The sequence below is a fragment of the Talpa europaea genome, assembly GCF_964194135.1.
Source record: "Talpa europaea genome assembly, chromosome: 1".
NCBI lineage: Eukaryota > Metazoa > Chordata > Mammalia > Eulipotyphla > Talpidae > Talpa > Talpa europaea.
Window position 1 is genome coordinate 6,746,311 of NC_140073.1, and position 13,676 is coordinate 6,759,986.

The window sequence follows — 13,676 nt, forward strand, 5'->3', positions numbered from 1 at the left end:
CGAAGCAGCCCTTCCGCTCACTGCAAGCGGCTGGGGCCGAGCCCACAGGATGGGGGAAGGGGGCCCCGCGGAGCTCAGGTTGCGGAGGGCAGGTGTGCAGGGGCCAGCCTGGAGGGGCGCCCCGCTGAAGGGGCGAGATCCCGTGCTTGTGCTTGGATTCCAGGGATCGCCTCTGACCAAATGCGCGGCTGTTGAGTCTTGACCTAACTCAGAGGGATGGGGGATCTGAAATGACCCTTGATCACATCGGGCTGGAGCTGTGGCTCAGAGGACGTGGGGATGTGGGGTGGTGGGCGCCAGCTGGGCCGAAGAAAGCGCTGGCTTTACAGAGGGCTGAAGGGCACTCGTGTTCTCTCCCTTTGAGGTTGTCAAGTGTGGGGCATGGTGTGGACCCCCCGAAAGGGGTCAGCCCGTGCAACTTCCCCATTTTACAGATTAGCAAACTGAGGCCCGAGGAAAATACCACCCAGCAAGGCAGAGCTGGGAGTAGAACTTGGGGTTCAGAGCTGCCAGTGTGGGGGCCAGATGGAGGGGGCTGGCTGTCCTGGGGGGCTCTGGGCCAAGGGGGGATCACTGACCCTGCCCAGAAAGGATCTCACCTGTGCCATGTCCTCCCCAGGGGCGCCTACCCGCGATGTCCTGCTGGTCTCTGCCATCATCACCGTCAGCCTTAGCGTCACTGTCGTCCTCTGCGGCCTCTGCCACTGGTGTCAGCGCAAACTGGTGAGGCTCCTGAGGGCCCCGCCCCGCCCCCCGCGACGACAGGTCCTGCACACAGCCCGGCACACTTGGTGCAAGTCCACGCAGCCGGCGTGTGGGCCCCCAGGTCTGCGTGCGCGCCCGGGCCCCGCTCCCCACCGCGCGCGCTCGCTCACCTGCCGCGGAGAGACCCGCCGGCCCCCCCGCGCGCCCGCCCGAGCCTCGAGGCCCGGGCCCGGCCTCCTGCGCCCCCTCCCCGCGGCCCGGGGCGGGGCGCCCCACGGCCTCGTGGCCAATGAGGAGGCGCCGCCGCCCGCGCGCCCCGCCCCGCCGCCGGCACATCCATCCTGGTGCTGGGGTTTGTACAAGCACAAACGGCTCCTGTTCAGTTTTAACGAGGGCTGGGGAATTGGCGAGCGGGATTAGGCCATCAATAAGTAACGAGGCCGGCGGGAGAGACATTCATCACCCGAGGCCTCCAGGGGGGGAGCGGGGAGCCGCCCGCCGCAGCCCGCAGCTCCCCAGGGCGAGGGCGCCTGCCCCGAGAGCCCCCCACTCATCCCGAGCCTGCAGCCCCAGCCCAGAAGTGTGGTGGGGACTTTGGGGGCGGCAGGGGGCCACCCGCGAAGGTGCACCCAGAGGTGCCCAGGTGTGTGGTCCTCCCCGGGGCCAGTGGAGAGCAATCTCCGGAGAGCACCTGCCGCCTTCAGCCCGAGAAGGCTGCGAGTGGGGCCGGTGTGGGGTGCCGCCTCTGGGAGCCCCATTCTCTCTCTCGAGGCGCCTTAGGGGGCAGGGCAGTGGCCAGTTGCACTGTGTTCATGGGGGGCTTCATACCTCACTTCTACGAAAGAGAACAGCCAGGGCGAGGGTTTGGGGGTCTTGGAGAGGGGCGCTATGGGGAGGACCCAAAAGACCCACAATCCAGCAAGCCTCCTTCAGGATAGGCAAACTGAAGGACTGGGAGGGTGACCGCCCCCTTCCCCTGGGGAGGAGCCACGGAGAATGCCCCTTTGCCCCGGCGAGAGTGTGCTTGGTGTGAGCACCGGGCTGCTCTGGGGCTGCACTGTCCCTGGGTCTCCTCTGTCTGAGACTTGGGGGGCGGGGGGAGGGTGGCCACGTGCTCTGTGTGTCCTCAGAGGCCGGGAGTGACTGCGCTGGAGGCAGGCCCCTCAGGCTTGCTGTCTGCATCTGAAAGCAGGGGAAGCTGGATGAGCAGGTGCTGCCAGTGACCTTGAGTGGGGGTCTTTGTGCTGAGTGTGTCGACTTTGCGGTGTTTGGTGCAGTGTGTGTGTGTGTGTGTGTGTGTGTGTGTGTGAGAGAGAGAGAGAGAGAGAGAGAGAGAGAGATTTCATCCTGCATGGATGTGGATCGTCTCATCAGATCCTCGGGTGAGCTGATGCTCATGCCCGCCCCACTGTCCCAGCCCCCCGTGCAGCCAGTTGCTGCAGTATGTGTGTGTGTGTGTGCATGCACACACACGCATGTCTGTGTGTTCTGTTGGCACACTGAGCACCTCATCCCCACCTTACTCACCTGGGGACGGCAGTTCAAAGATGACTGCTTCTGTAGCAGGTGGGAGGCTGGAGAGAACTACCTTTGGCATCTGAGATGCAGAATCTCCCCTGAGCCCTGCCCCTTCTGCAGCCTCCACCCTCCAGGGAAGGAAGCCTCCCCAGGGGTCCACATCACAGCCTGTCCCTCTTGCCTTGCCCCCCAGAGCTGCTTTGTTACTTCTCCTCAACCCTGCCACCACCCCCCTTCCACCTTCAAGTTCCAGAAGCCAGAGAGCCCCCCCCCTCCTACTCCCGCAGGCTGCCTCCTTGCTTCCTGGGAGGGGTTTAAATGCCCCCTGCCAGTTGCTGGGCTCTCCTTGCTTGCCTGTCCCCTCAGAGTGGTGACGTGATACCTGCCAACCCAGATCCCATTTCCAAACATTAATAACTTCCTTAATCTCCAACTGGCTTTTTCCAGATCAGCCCAGCCAACCCCTTCCCTGAGAAACTGGCTGGTGGGTGGTATTGGGCTCCTCTCGAGCCTCCTAATGTCCCCTGGGCCCACCTCAGTTTCCTGTCATGCTTCATTAATGCCCCCCTCCCCCAAATCTAGTCCTGCCCTGGTTTCTGTCCCCCTGAGCACCCACTTTTGTGACAGCAGCAGCGAGAGAGGAAGAGTCTCTGGGCTATGGGAGGAAGAGGGACCAGCAGAAGCTTCTAGAATGTCCTGGGTGAACTAGGGGTGACCCACTCCATCCAGGCCTGGCCTGGGGGAAGGGGCAGCTGACCAGTCAGCAGAGGATGCTGGTCCTAGGCCAGTTCTCTGCCACTAGAGAGAAAGAAGAGAGGTCATGAGGTGGGGTTGGGGCTCTCAGTGGGACACTCGCTGTCCCCCACTGCCTGAGGGGCTGAAGAATGGAGGGTCCCAAAAGAGTCCTTAGCCACCAGGGAGCCGCTCTGGCTCCAGCCAGAACTGGAAGTTATTTGGGATTTGAACTTCTGGGTAACGATGGGAGGTATCCGAGAGACTGCGGCTTTTGTGGCCCAGAAGAGCTAGCAGCTCTGGATCTAGTTCTTAAGTTCAGGCCCAGAGGCAACAGCCTGGGCCAGGGACCCCAGAAGGGGGCATTCGAGGGGGCTTCCAATTAATGCCTTTGAAAACTTCCAAGTAGCAGGTTCTACAGCAAGGACTAGAGACCAAGCAGTCCCTGCCTGTGGGGGCCGCCTTCCCGCTGGAGGTGGTGAAGAGAGAAATGCCTGGTGAGAGCCTTGCAGGAAGAGGGCCGGGCTCGCATCGGGACCCCACGCCATCCCAGACTGGAGGAGAAGGAGGCTGGAGAGAGCGAGGGACTTGAGCGGGGTGATACAGGGGAGGCGCGCCACTGCTGGGACCAGGACCCAACACACCTGAGGTTTAGGGGTGCTGGAGGTAGGATGAGGGCCCTCCCACCCCACATACCCTTTGGGGAGCTTCCGCTCCCACCCCACTCTGGCTTCTGTGCGGGAAGGGGCTGCAGCTGGCAGCAGTGTCGGGGAACACGGCTGTGAGGCTTTTGTTGTGCTTTGAGGGGGGATGGAGTAATCTGCTGTGGTGGCTGCGTGTGGCGCACATGACGGGATGTTGGGGAGACGGGCGCGCCATGTGAGTGCGTGTGCCCATCCCCACTCAGCTGGGCAGGGCGGGCCAGGGCCTGAGGGGCTGCGGTGGGCAGCCCCAGTCCCTGCACACACCGCGCCATGGCCCCTGTCAGCCCTGGGCCCAGCCCAGGCCCGTGGCCCACGGTGCGCGTGAGGACTCTCGGTGGCAGCCAGGAATGTTAATGGTGCCCGGCTCTGCAGGAGCTAAATTTAGAAACCCAAACCGAGAAGGTGAATGGTGCTCACCTTCCGGCAGCAGGCCCGGTCCCGCTGCAGCCCTGGCTCATCCTCAGCTGGGGGACCTGGCCCCAGTTCTGCGTCTGCCCTGCCCCTTCCACTCCTCGGCCTGGTCTGAGGGACCCCGGGGGGCTGCGGAGGGGCCCTGGCCTCAGAGCCATGGCAGCCTCCTTCCTTGGCTGCCTGCCTCCCAAGCAGAGCGCTCAGCCCTGTCCTGCCTCACCTTCCCAGGTTACAAAGCCCCCAGACCATGCTGGACACGGCCCTGGGCAGGACTGGGCACGGGGCCCTCTCCCCACCCCCGCCACTCACGTCACTGGCCACTGCCAACCTTGCCCTGCAGGATGCCACCCCCACCATCTGGGGGCGGTGACGTGGACAGTGTGACGTGGCCAGGCGCCTGAGAGCCGTCTGTCCGTGGCAGAGGGAGATGTTTCCGGGAGCCGGGCCAGAGCCCCAGGAGACAGGCGGGCAGGCGGGGCCCCATTCCTGAGGGTCAGGGATGAGGTGCAGGTCAAGGGTGGGGCAGATCCTCCAGCCTGCTGCCAGTCAGGGAGCAGGTTGGAGGGGGCTGGCACCCCACAGTGGTGACAGCCTCACACAGCAGCCCCGGCCTGGATTCGGAGGCCAGGCTGCAGTCTCCTCCCGGTCCCCTGGGCCCTCGGGGAGGCGGGGAGGGCGCCGCCCCGTCTCCGGGATGAACCTGGGCTGTCTCCACAGGGCAAACGCTACAAGAACTCCTTGGAGACGGTGGGCACTCCGGACTCAGGGCGTGGGCGCAGCGAGAAGAAGGCCATCAAGTAGGTGTCAGGCTTCAAGTTCGGGGAGGGGGTGCACAAGCAGCCTGAGTCGGGGGAGCCCTGTCCCAGTCTGGCCACGCACACACTCAGTTTGGCCGCCACCCTACACCTCAGGGTGGCTCCAGGCCTCTGCCTTTTCCGCCTGTGCCTCTCAGAGCCCCCAGCCCCGGTTCCTGGCCTCTGCCTCCTGCCCCAACCCTGGGTGCTGGTTCCTCCATCCACCCTCCTGCCACGCACACTGTGCCCCCCACCCCGCACCTCCAGTCTCCTCCCATAATCCCTGCTCCCAGAGCCCTCACCTGGGGGGGCTGGGGCACCTTGCTCAGACCCCACCAATGTTCTGAGGGTGACCTGGAGGGGGACAGACCCCAGTGACGACCACTCAGAGGAAGCAGAGCCCTTCTCTTCCCCATCACCCCAGTCCTCACCCAGGTTTCCCCATTTTGCTGAGAGCCCTCTTCACGGGGACTGGAGAACCCCCGGCCCCTCTGGGATGAGGCTCTCCCTCGAGGACTCTGGCCTCACCAGTGATCCCTTTCCCGCCCAGCCCCAGCCTTCGCGAGGAGGCTGTCAGGTCAGAATACCTGGGGGTTATGCGCCCCCACCCCAGGCCCAGCCCACAGGCAAGGGGCTCTGCCTGAAGCCGAAGCCCCCCATCCCTGTGCCCTTGCCTCCTTCAACTCACAGTCCCTGCCCCCTCCTCATGCCACCCCCTGCCCTGCCCTGGTCTTTGCCCGCCCCCCCACTTCCCTTCCTCCTGCCCCCTACTCCTGAGGGCTCCCTCCCCGCCCCACCTCTGCCCCCTCCTCTTTTTTCATGTCTTGCTCTGACCCTGTTTGGGACTGGCTCAGAAGCTGCAGATGGGTGCATTGGGTTGGGTGGTAAGTGGAGGGGTGGACCAGGCCGAGGTTGGGGTGCAGAGGAGCCGCGGAGAGCCTTTGAAGCTGGTTTGATTGCACTCTACAGCCTTCAAAGTGGAGCCCTGGGAGTCTCAGGCTGTGCAAAGCCCAGGCCCAGGCTTTCTGAAGGTGTGAGGGGCCCCTGGGGGGGAGTGCAGGGCCAGCCCGGTTCCTGGGCCACCTCCAGACCTGCCCCTCACCCAGCTCGCTGCCCAGGGGACCTGCCCCTGCCAGGTAACCATAACCTTCCTGGATCGGGTGTGTGGCCGGGTCAGGAGTCCTGGAAAGGACCCATGGGAGGAGATGGGTTTCCCAGCAAGGGGAGGGCGCGGGGGGGGGGGGGGGAGGGCCAGGACAGCACCCTCCCCCACCCCACAAGGGCTGAGCCAAAGTGAGGGCACATGAGGGCCGTCCTGCCTCTCTGGTGGCCTGCAGACCTGCCTGCCCCCTCCCTCTGAGCAGTCAGGCCCACTGCCCCAGCGGAAGGAAGCCACCTTCCTCCGTGCCCCCAGGTTCCTGGGCCTCCTGCCAGGGCCCACAGCTGGTGGCAGGAAGCAGGGCTTCTCACTGCACCATCTCCCCGTGGACCTAGGACCTCCTCCAAAGGGACCGTCTCCTGGAGGATTCTGGGAAGCAGCCTTCTTTAGCTGTGCTTCTCAAACTGTGCCCCCCGGCATTTGCTCCCCCTAAATGATTACTAGTTATTCCATGAATCAAAGACCCTGACTAAGTTTGGGAAATGCCATATAGTCTCTCACCCTCTTGAAGAGACTGACATTCATTGTCTTACTAAAGGCGCCGACAAGTCCTGCAGTAGGGGAACCAGTTTCCCAAACTTCCTCCATTAAAGGTTCTTTCTTCTAGTCCCACAGCGGACAACCTGAGGGTCCCCAGAGCTCCCTGGATCACAGGGTGGGAGACCAGGGCAGGGATGCTCCTGGGGGCATCTTTCTCTGTAAGACACCTAGGGTTGGGTGGCCCTTGAATTTGGAGATGCCCGGCTGGGAGAGGGGATCAGAGGACCATTCTCGTGGGAACAGAGTCTTCTGTCCAGGGATCTTGGCCAGGGAAGGCCTCCTACTACCTCTGGGGGTGCCTCCCCCACGCCCAGCCCCATCAGCCCCTGTGAACTTGCTTTGAACCCCTATACACACAGGCACACGCCATATCCACCAGGCCATACCCACCCCTAAGTCAGGGCCCATGTCTCCTTGGGACCTGTGGCTTCTCACTGTCTTACCGTCTTTTGTTCTCGAGTCTGAGATTGAGAACCAAAATCAAGGTTAACCTTTGCAGTAGAGAAGCTGCTCCCCCTGAATATGTTTTTGGACGACCCTCGGGGGTATGTCATTGCACCCCCATTGCACCCCCATCCCCAAGTAGGGACCTCACCTTAGCCTTGAGCACAGCAGCAGCACATGCAGCCCATCCACATTACTCCTTCTCAGAGCCCCTTCCCTAATGCATTCCTGATGGCTCAGGCAGGCTACCTTCTGGAATGTTCCTTCAGCCTGTGAACTGCCTCTTCTCTCCCTGTGCGCCTAACTCTGCTCCTCTGGGCCTTTGGAACCTGACAGGCTGGTGAAGACCCTTGCCCTCCTGGGCTTCCAAGCCACACCCTCTGCTGACTGAGGTTTCTCCTACTACCCCCCAACTCCTCTAGGGAAGCCCCCCATCCATTCTCTGTGCTTCCAGCATATGTGCTTTTTTGGCACCACATGTGAAGAGGCAGGAATGTGGGCACTGAGGCAGACCCAGCATCTCCACTTCGGAAAGGGACCAGGACACAGGGTGAGGCTGCCCCAGCCAGCAGGGCCCAAGGCCCAAGGCTGAGACTGCCCAGCATCTTCCCCAGAGAAGGGTAGGCTCCCCGAAATAGGTCCCAGAGCAGAGGACCTGCTGGGCCTTGGTGACCCTGGTTACCCCCACTAAGGTCAGAGGCCTAGAAGCACTTCCCTTTTCTGGGGATGGCCCAACCCCCACATCTGCAATGAGTAGCGAGGGTCTCCAGCTCTGCTGGGCTCCTGACCATCTCACGTGAAGTTTGTATCCCAGTGTTTTTCAAAGGGGTTGGAGACAGGGGGCTGCAGGGGTTGGAGGTCCCCTCAAGTCAGTGGGAGGACGAGGAGAAGGGGGGCAGGCAGCTGGGCCTCTCCTGAGTGGCTCTGTGGAGAAGGACAGAAACGGGGAGAGCCTCAGGTGTCGAGAACCAGGCCTCCGCCCCGCGTGGGAGAGCCGCCGGCCTGGTGGTCACAACCACCCTTCTCCTTCGACAGGCGGGGGCCTGAGGCCTGGAGAGCTGGGGCCCCGGGGGTTGGCAGCAGAGCCCAATCTACCTTTTAGCTCTTTACAGCCAGAAACCAGCCCCCGTCCTTCTGCTCCCCACCCCACCCAGTCCTGGTCCCCCGTCCCTTCCCCCCTCCTCTCACCGTCTCTCTCTCTCCCACCAGCTTCCCAGGTGCGAGGCTCGTCCACCTGCTGCAGCTCCTCCTGGCCCGCGAGTGCCTGTGCGCGTGGCCACGGCGTGTGCCTGTGTGCGTGGCCGTGGCGTGTGCGTGTGCTGGGTGCAGGCTGCCCCCATCCCTCCCACCCCCCGCCTCTCTTCCTCCCGCAGGAGCGGACCCCGCCCCGCCCTTGTGCCCACGCGCCCGGCCCTGCCCCTCCCTCTGCCCCCGCAGGACTTGCAGTTCTTGTTTCTTCTTGTATCTCCCTGTTTTCTCCCCTCTCTCTGCCCCTCCAGTGATCTAGACAGAGACTTTTGGAATAACAATGAGAGCACAGTGCAGCAGAAATGGAGCTCCTACCCTCCCAAGGAGTTTATTCTAAACATTTCACCCTACGCCCCTTATGGCGACCCACGACTGTCCCTCAAGTGAGTGACTTTACTGGCTTGATCATATGTTCCGAGTATCCGCGCACGCCCTCCTCCCCCTCCGGCCCCCCACGTCCCCTCTCTCCCGCTCCCCTCCCCCACTCCCCCACCCAGGCCCCCCATGGGCAGGCTGGCCATGGAGACGAGCAACCCCTCCTGCCCCCCTCGCCTGCCCGCCCTCGCCTGCCCCTCCCCCAGGGCCAGCCACGCAGGAGCGTCCCCCCCATGCCCCGGCCCCCAGCTGGCCCCCGCCCCACCCCGCTCTGTGCAGTCAGGATGGGGTTGCCCGTTTTGGTCCCTCCTTCGGCGTGGCTCGCTTCCTCCTCCCTGCTGTGTGCTGCTGCCCTGGCTGCCCGGTGGTGGTGGTGGTGGTGGTCGGTGTCGAGGCGGTGGTGGCGGTGATGGTGGTGGTGATGATCTCTGACTAACACGGCTTTCTCTTTCTCCCTGCCTGGGGGCCTCCTGGCCTGGACAGCCCGCTCTTCCTCCGTCGTTAACCCTTCGTTGTCCTGTGGGATAGAGTTGGAGGTGGCTGCCCTCCCCCACCCCCGCCGCCCCAGCCCCAGGCGGTGGGGAGGGGCCCCCCCTCCGTTGTCGTGGTGCGTTGTTCTCCGACCCTGGCCCGCCCGGTCCCCTCTCTCCTCTCTGCAGGCTCCGCTGTTAACACATTTGCAGTGCTGATGTCTCTCTCTCTCTCTCTGTCTGTCTCTTGTCCGTCTGTCTCTCTCCTCCTCTCTCACTGTCTCTTTCTTCCTTTTATCTGTCATTGTTTTTCCTCCTCCCCCCACCCCCCCCTGTGGCCTGTCCTCTCTCCCCCACCGCCACCCCGGTGCCCTTGGCCCGGCTGCCTCCTGCGTGCCTCCAGTGGCACCCTCCTGTCGGGCGCCAAAGTGGCTGCCGCGGCGGGGCTGGCGGTGGAGCGGGAAGGCCGGCTGGGGGAGAAGCCGGCGCCGGTGCCGCCACCTGGAGAGGACGCCTTGAGAAGCGGCGGGGCTGCCCCCAGCGAGCCGGGCAAGGCGGGGAGAGGCCGCTGGCGGACGGTGCAGAGCCACCTGGCCGCGGGGAAGCTCAACTTGTCCAAGTGAGTGATGGCCCCATGGCCGCCGGAGCCAGGAGGTCAGGCCTGCCCCCGCCAGGGTGGACAGCGGGACCCCTGGCCTGCCCGCTGCTGCCCCCAGAGGTGCCGTCCTCGGCCCCTGGCTCATTCCATCCTCCACGGACTCCCATCGTCCTTGCCATTGGGCGCAACTCAGCCATCCGGGGTTGCATTCCGGCCTCCGCCCCGCACCGCTCCTGGCCAGCGACCAGACCATTGCATTTTCTGCCCCAGGGCAGCTTCATTTCAGCCCTGGGCTCATCCCATCCTCTTTGGCGGTCCCATCTCAGCCATCGGGCCATCCCTCCGCGGGCGGCAGGCCTGCGGGCATCAGCCGTCGGGCCGTCCCATCCTTGGGGCCGGCCTCCCTCAGCCTGTTTCCTGCTCATCTTCCCTCTTGCCGCCAGCAGGTGGCTCTAGACCAGCGGTCGAGCCATTTCATTTTGACCATCAGGTGACTCCATTGGCTGGGTCAGTCTTGCTTGCCCCACACCCATGTGACAGATCCCCCCACGGGCAGCGGCTGTCCCATTGGCGCTCCTGCATCTCAGCCGCCCCCCTCAGCTGTCCCAGTCTTGGTCAGCAAGCCCTCCCACCAGCTGTTGGGATTGTGTGTTCTCGGAAGCTGGGGCGGTGAGTCCGGCTAGCTTCTCTTTGCTGGCGAGGGTGGTCTGGACATCAGACAGAAGAGCTGTTTGCTTTGAAGTAGCTGTCTGAGCTTGCCAAGCGGCCAGTCCCACCTCAGGCGAGGAGCGTAGAGCCGGCCCCTGTGCTCAGCAGGTAGTACATTCCCCTCGCCCCACCCTGGGCCAGTTTTATTCTGCTCTTGGCTTTCAAACCTTCAGTTTCCCCTCAGCTGAGCCCTTCCAGGCTCAAATCCCTTGAACTATCACCATTGTCACCCACTGGGACGGAAGCTCCACATGCAGCTATTAGAACTGCCTCGTTCCCAGCTAATGGAGTAGCCTCTCGCTCAGGAGGCCGATAGCTCTGACCCTTCCTTAGCTGTCCTGTTGCCTCACTTCCGAGCCCTCCAGATGTCTTCAGAAGACCCGTGGTTGCCACCATCAGGGTCCCTGAGGGTCATTGTGCCGGCACCATGTTTCCTTGTTGACCCAAGAGAACACAGATTTCTCCCCTGACACCCAGTCTTAGGAGGGTCCCAGAGGGCAGCCCAGCCCCCCTCGGAGAGCCCAGTGCCCCGCCCTTCCCAAGCTGCTCCGGCCACAGACTCCAGGCTGGCGGAGGCCTCCATGCCCTCCACTGGCTCCAGGCCTGGAGGAACCAATTTTAGTTTCCTGTGACTGAGAGGTTGTAAATTGGACTAATTTTGGATGTGATAGGAAACCAAAATGAGGTCAGCAAGGAGGAAGAGGCGGCCGTCCAAGTGCCGTCCTCCCCCTGCTTCGGCCGGCCCCCAGGGAGCTGTGGGCCCACCTGGCCGCCAGGTCTGGGCCTGGCCTGGCGGTGGCCCTGATTCCAGGCAAGGCTGCTGCCCCCCCACCCCAAGACCCACGTTTTGCTTTTTCTCTCTTTCATTCTCTTACTATTCTCTGACTTTCTCTCTCTTTCTCTCTCTCTCTCTCTCTCTCTCTCTCTCTCGCTCTCGCACTCTCTCTCTCTCTCTCTCTCTCTCTCTCTCAGCCCACAGGGGCAGCCTGACTGTTGTCCTCTGGTTCCCAAGGCAAGCTCAGGGGGTGAGCAGAGCGGAAGCCTGGCTGCTGTGGTGAAAGTGGCTCTGAGGGCCCTGGGGCCTCCTGCCTGGGCAGCCCTAGGCTACCCTGAGGTCCAGCACCAGGCGTTGGCAAACTTTCTCTATAAAGGGCCAGGTAAGACGAGGCGTTTGCCCTTGTCATCCCAAAGCCGCCCCACAGTCGCTGTGGATGAGCTGTAAATTACTGAGACTATCCACTAAAACTTCATGTACAAAATCAGGTGGCTGGCCAGATGTGGCCCACAGGTCAGAGTTTGCCAACCCCTGCCCTAGACCATTGGATTGGGAGGTGGAGGGAAGAGACACAGAAGAAGGAGCTGAGCTTTGGCCCTGCCCATGGGTGCCCTATGTCCCTGCCCCGACCGCAGAGCTCCAGGTGGCCCAGGGTCTGACTCCTTCTGCCTCCATCTCCCACGGTACCTGCAGCACTGACCGGTGCCCCCGATCCCTGCACCCCACCTCATTAGTCTTCCTGGCAACCCTCTTGGAGGCAGTTTGGGGGGTATTTTTTACCCCCAATTTACAGGTGAAGAAACCAAGGGGGTCTAACTTTTCCAAAGTCCCACAGTTAGTAGGTGGCCTAGATGGGGTTTGAACCCCAGGTCTCTGACCCCACACTTGCTGGGGTCCATCCTGGTTCCTTCCTGCTGTCTTTGCCCCATTCCCAGCCGCTTCAGAGTTGCCAGTGAGCCCGTGGGGCAGGGGCCTTGCAGCTGCATAGAGGGCGGGACAGTCCCCCTGTTCTCCGTCAGATCTGTGGCAGAGTGGCCAGGCTCGTGGGTCCTGGGGCTCCCACCTCATCTACCCTTTCCTCGGTCTCCTCTGACTGGGGGTCATCCCCAGGCACGAGCGGCAGGAACACGGGGCCCGGGAGGGGCAAAGAGCTGCCCCGGAGCCCAAGTCCCAAGGCCGCTCTGACCATGCCCAAGGACCCTCCCTCCCCTCGTGGACAGAGCAGAAGAAATGCCGCCTCTCCCCACCCCCCACCCCGACTCCCCAAGCATTACTAGGCCGGCTCTGCCCTGGCCTGGATTTCCTGGCGTCTCCAAAGGCCAGTCGTACTTAGAACACAGAGGTAGCTGTTCCTGGCATCCCCTGGAGAGACAGTGGGGGGACGGCAGCAGCGCCCTCCCCCCCTCCCTTTCCAGCAGGACTGGCCACCACAGGGCCACCTTCGCCACGCAGCAGCCGCAGCCTCCGCAGCTCCCCAGCCCACTCGGGGGGAGGGGGCGCAGGCACCAGCCGAGCCAAGGCCAGAGGGCGGGCTGGGCAGGGCAACCTGGGGGCCTCCGGGTGGGCACAGGCCTCTGCGGCCTCTGGGCTGACATGGTGGCAGCAACCAGCAGCGACAACACCAATGGAGGCCTGGCGAGGTCCTGCAGAGCGCGCCCTGCACCGGGGCCTCCCAGTCCTGGCCCTCGGCTTCTTTCTCCTCCACTGTGATCCCTTCACCTGCTTCTCCTTTCTCTCCTCTCCTCCACCCGCCCCAAGTTTCGAGGACTCCACCCTGTCCACGGCCACTACCTTAGAGTCTATCCCCAGCTCCGCGGGAGAGCCGAAATGCCAGCGACCCCGCACCCTGATGCGGCAGCAGAGCCTGCAGCAGCCGCTGAGCCAGCACCAGCGGGGCCGGCAGCCCAGCCAGCCCACCACCAGCCAGAGCCTAGGCCAGCTGCAGGCCCACACGGCCTCGGTGCCCGGCCCCAACCCCCGGGCCCATGGCCATGGCCGGGGCCAGGCTCGGCAGGGCGCCTCCGCTGGCTCCAAGTACCGGCCGGCCGGCGGCCGCAGCCGCTCCAACCCAGGCAGCTGGGACCACGTGGTGGGGCAGATTCGAAACCGAGGCTTGGACATGAAATCCTTCCTGTAAGTCCCCCCTTGAGCGGGCCAGCCCCCACCCCCTGCCCCAGCCTCTTTCCCCTGTGCCTCCCAGAGTGCAGCCTGCCGGGCTCTGCTCCGGGGCGGGGTGCCAGGCAGACTGGCCGCCCCCCAGCCTTTACCCCAGCCTCTTGGGGCTCAAGTGCCCAAAGTCCCCCATGGAAGGATTCATACGTAGCCCACTGCTGAGCACACCAGCCCCACCCGGTGCCTCTGGGGCTCGGAAATGTGCCGCCTGAAAGTCAGTGTTGACACTAGGCAATGCTGCTAAGGTCCCAGATCTGTCCCCTCCTCCCTGCTGCTCGTCCCCAGCTGCCCCTGCGTCCCGTCGTCCTCGTGGCCCTGGCCAG

At 63.7% G+C, this 13,676-nt stretch overlaps 1 protein-coding gene across 1 annotated transcript in view; it reads left to right on the forward strand.

Annotated features, from left to right (window-relative positions):
• Window positions 1–606: 606 nt before the first annotated feature.
• SYT7 (synaptotagmin 7) overlaps window positions 607–13,676 on the forward strand; it is a gene marked incomplete at both ends in the record, with an annotated part of 30,258 nt that continues 17,188 nt past the window's right edge. The window contains 5 exons of the mRNA XM_084254209.1: window positions 607–723; window positions 4,788–4,867; window positions 8,507–8,638; window positions 9,504–9,719; window positions 12,940–13,314. Coding sequence (XP_084110335.1) covers window positions 607–723; window positions 4,788–4,867; window positions 8,507–8,638; window positions 9,504–9,719; window positions 12,940–13,314 — 920 coding nt within the window. The remainder of the gene's footprint in view (window positions 724–4,787; window positions 4,868–8,506; window positions 8,639–9,503; window positions 9,720–12,939; window positions 13,315–13,676) is intronic.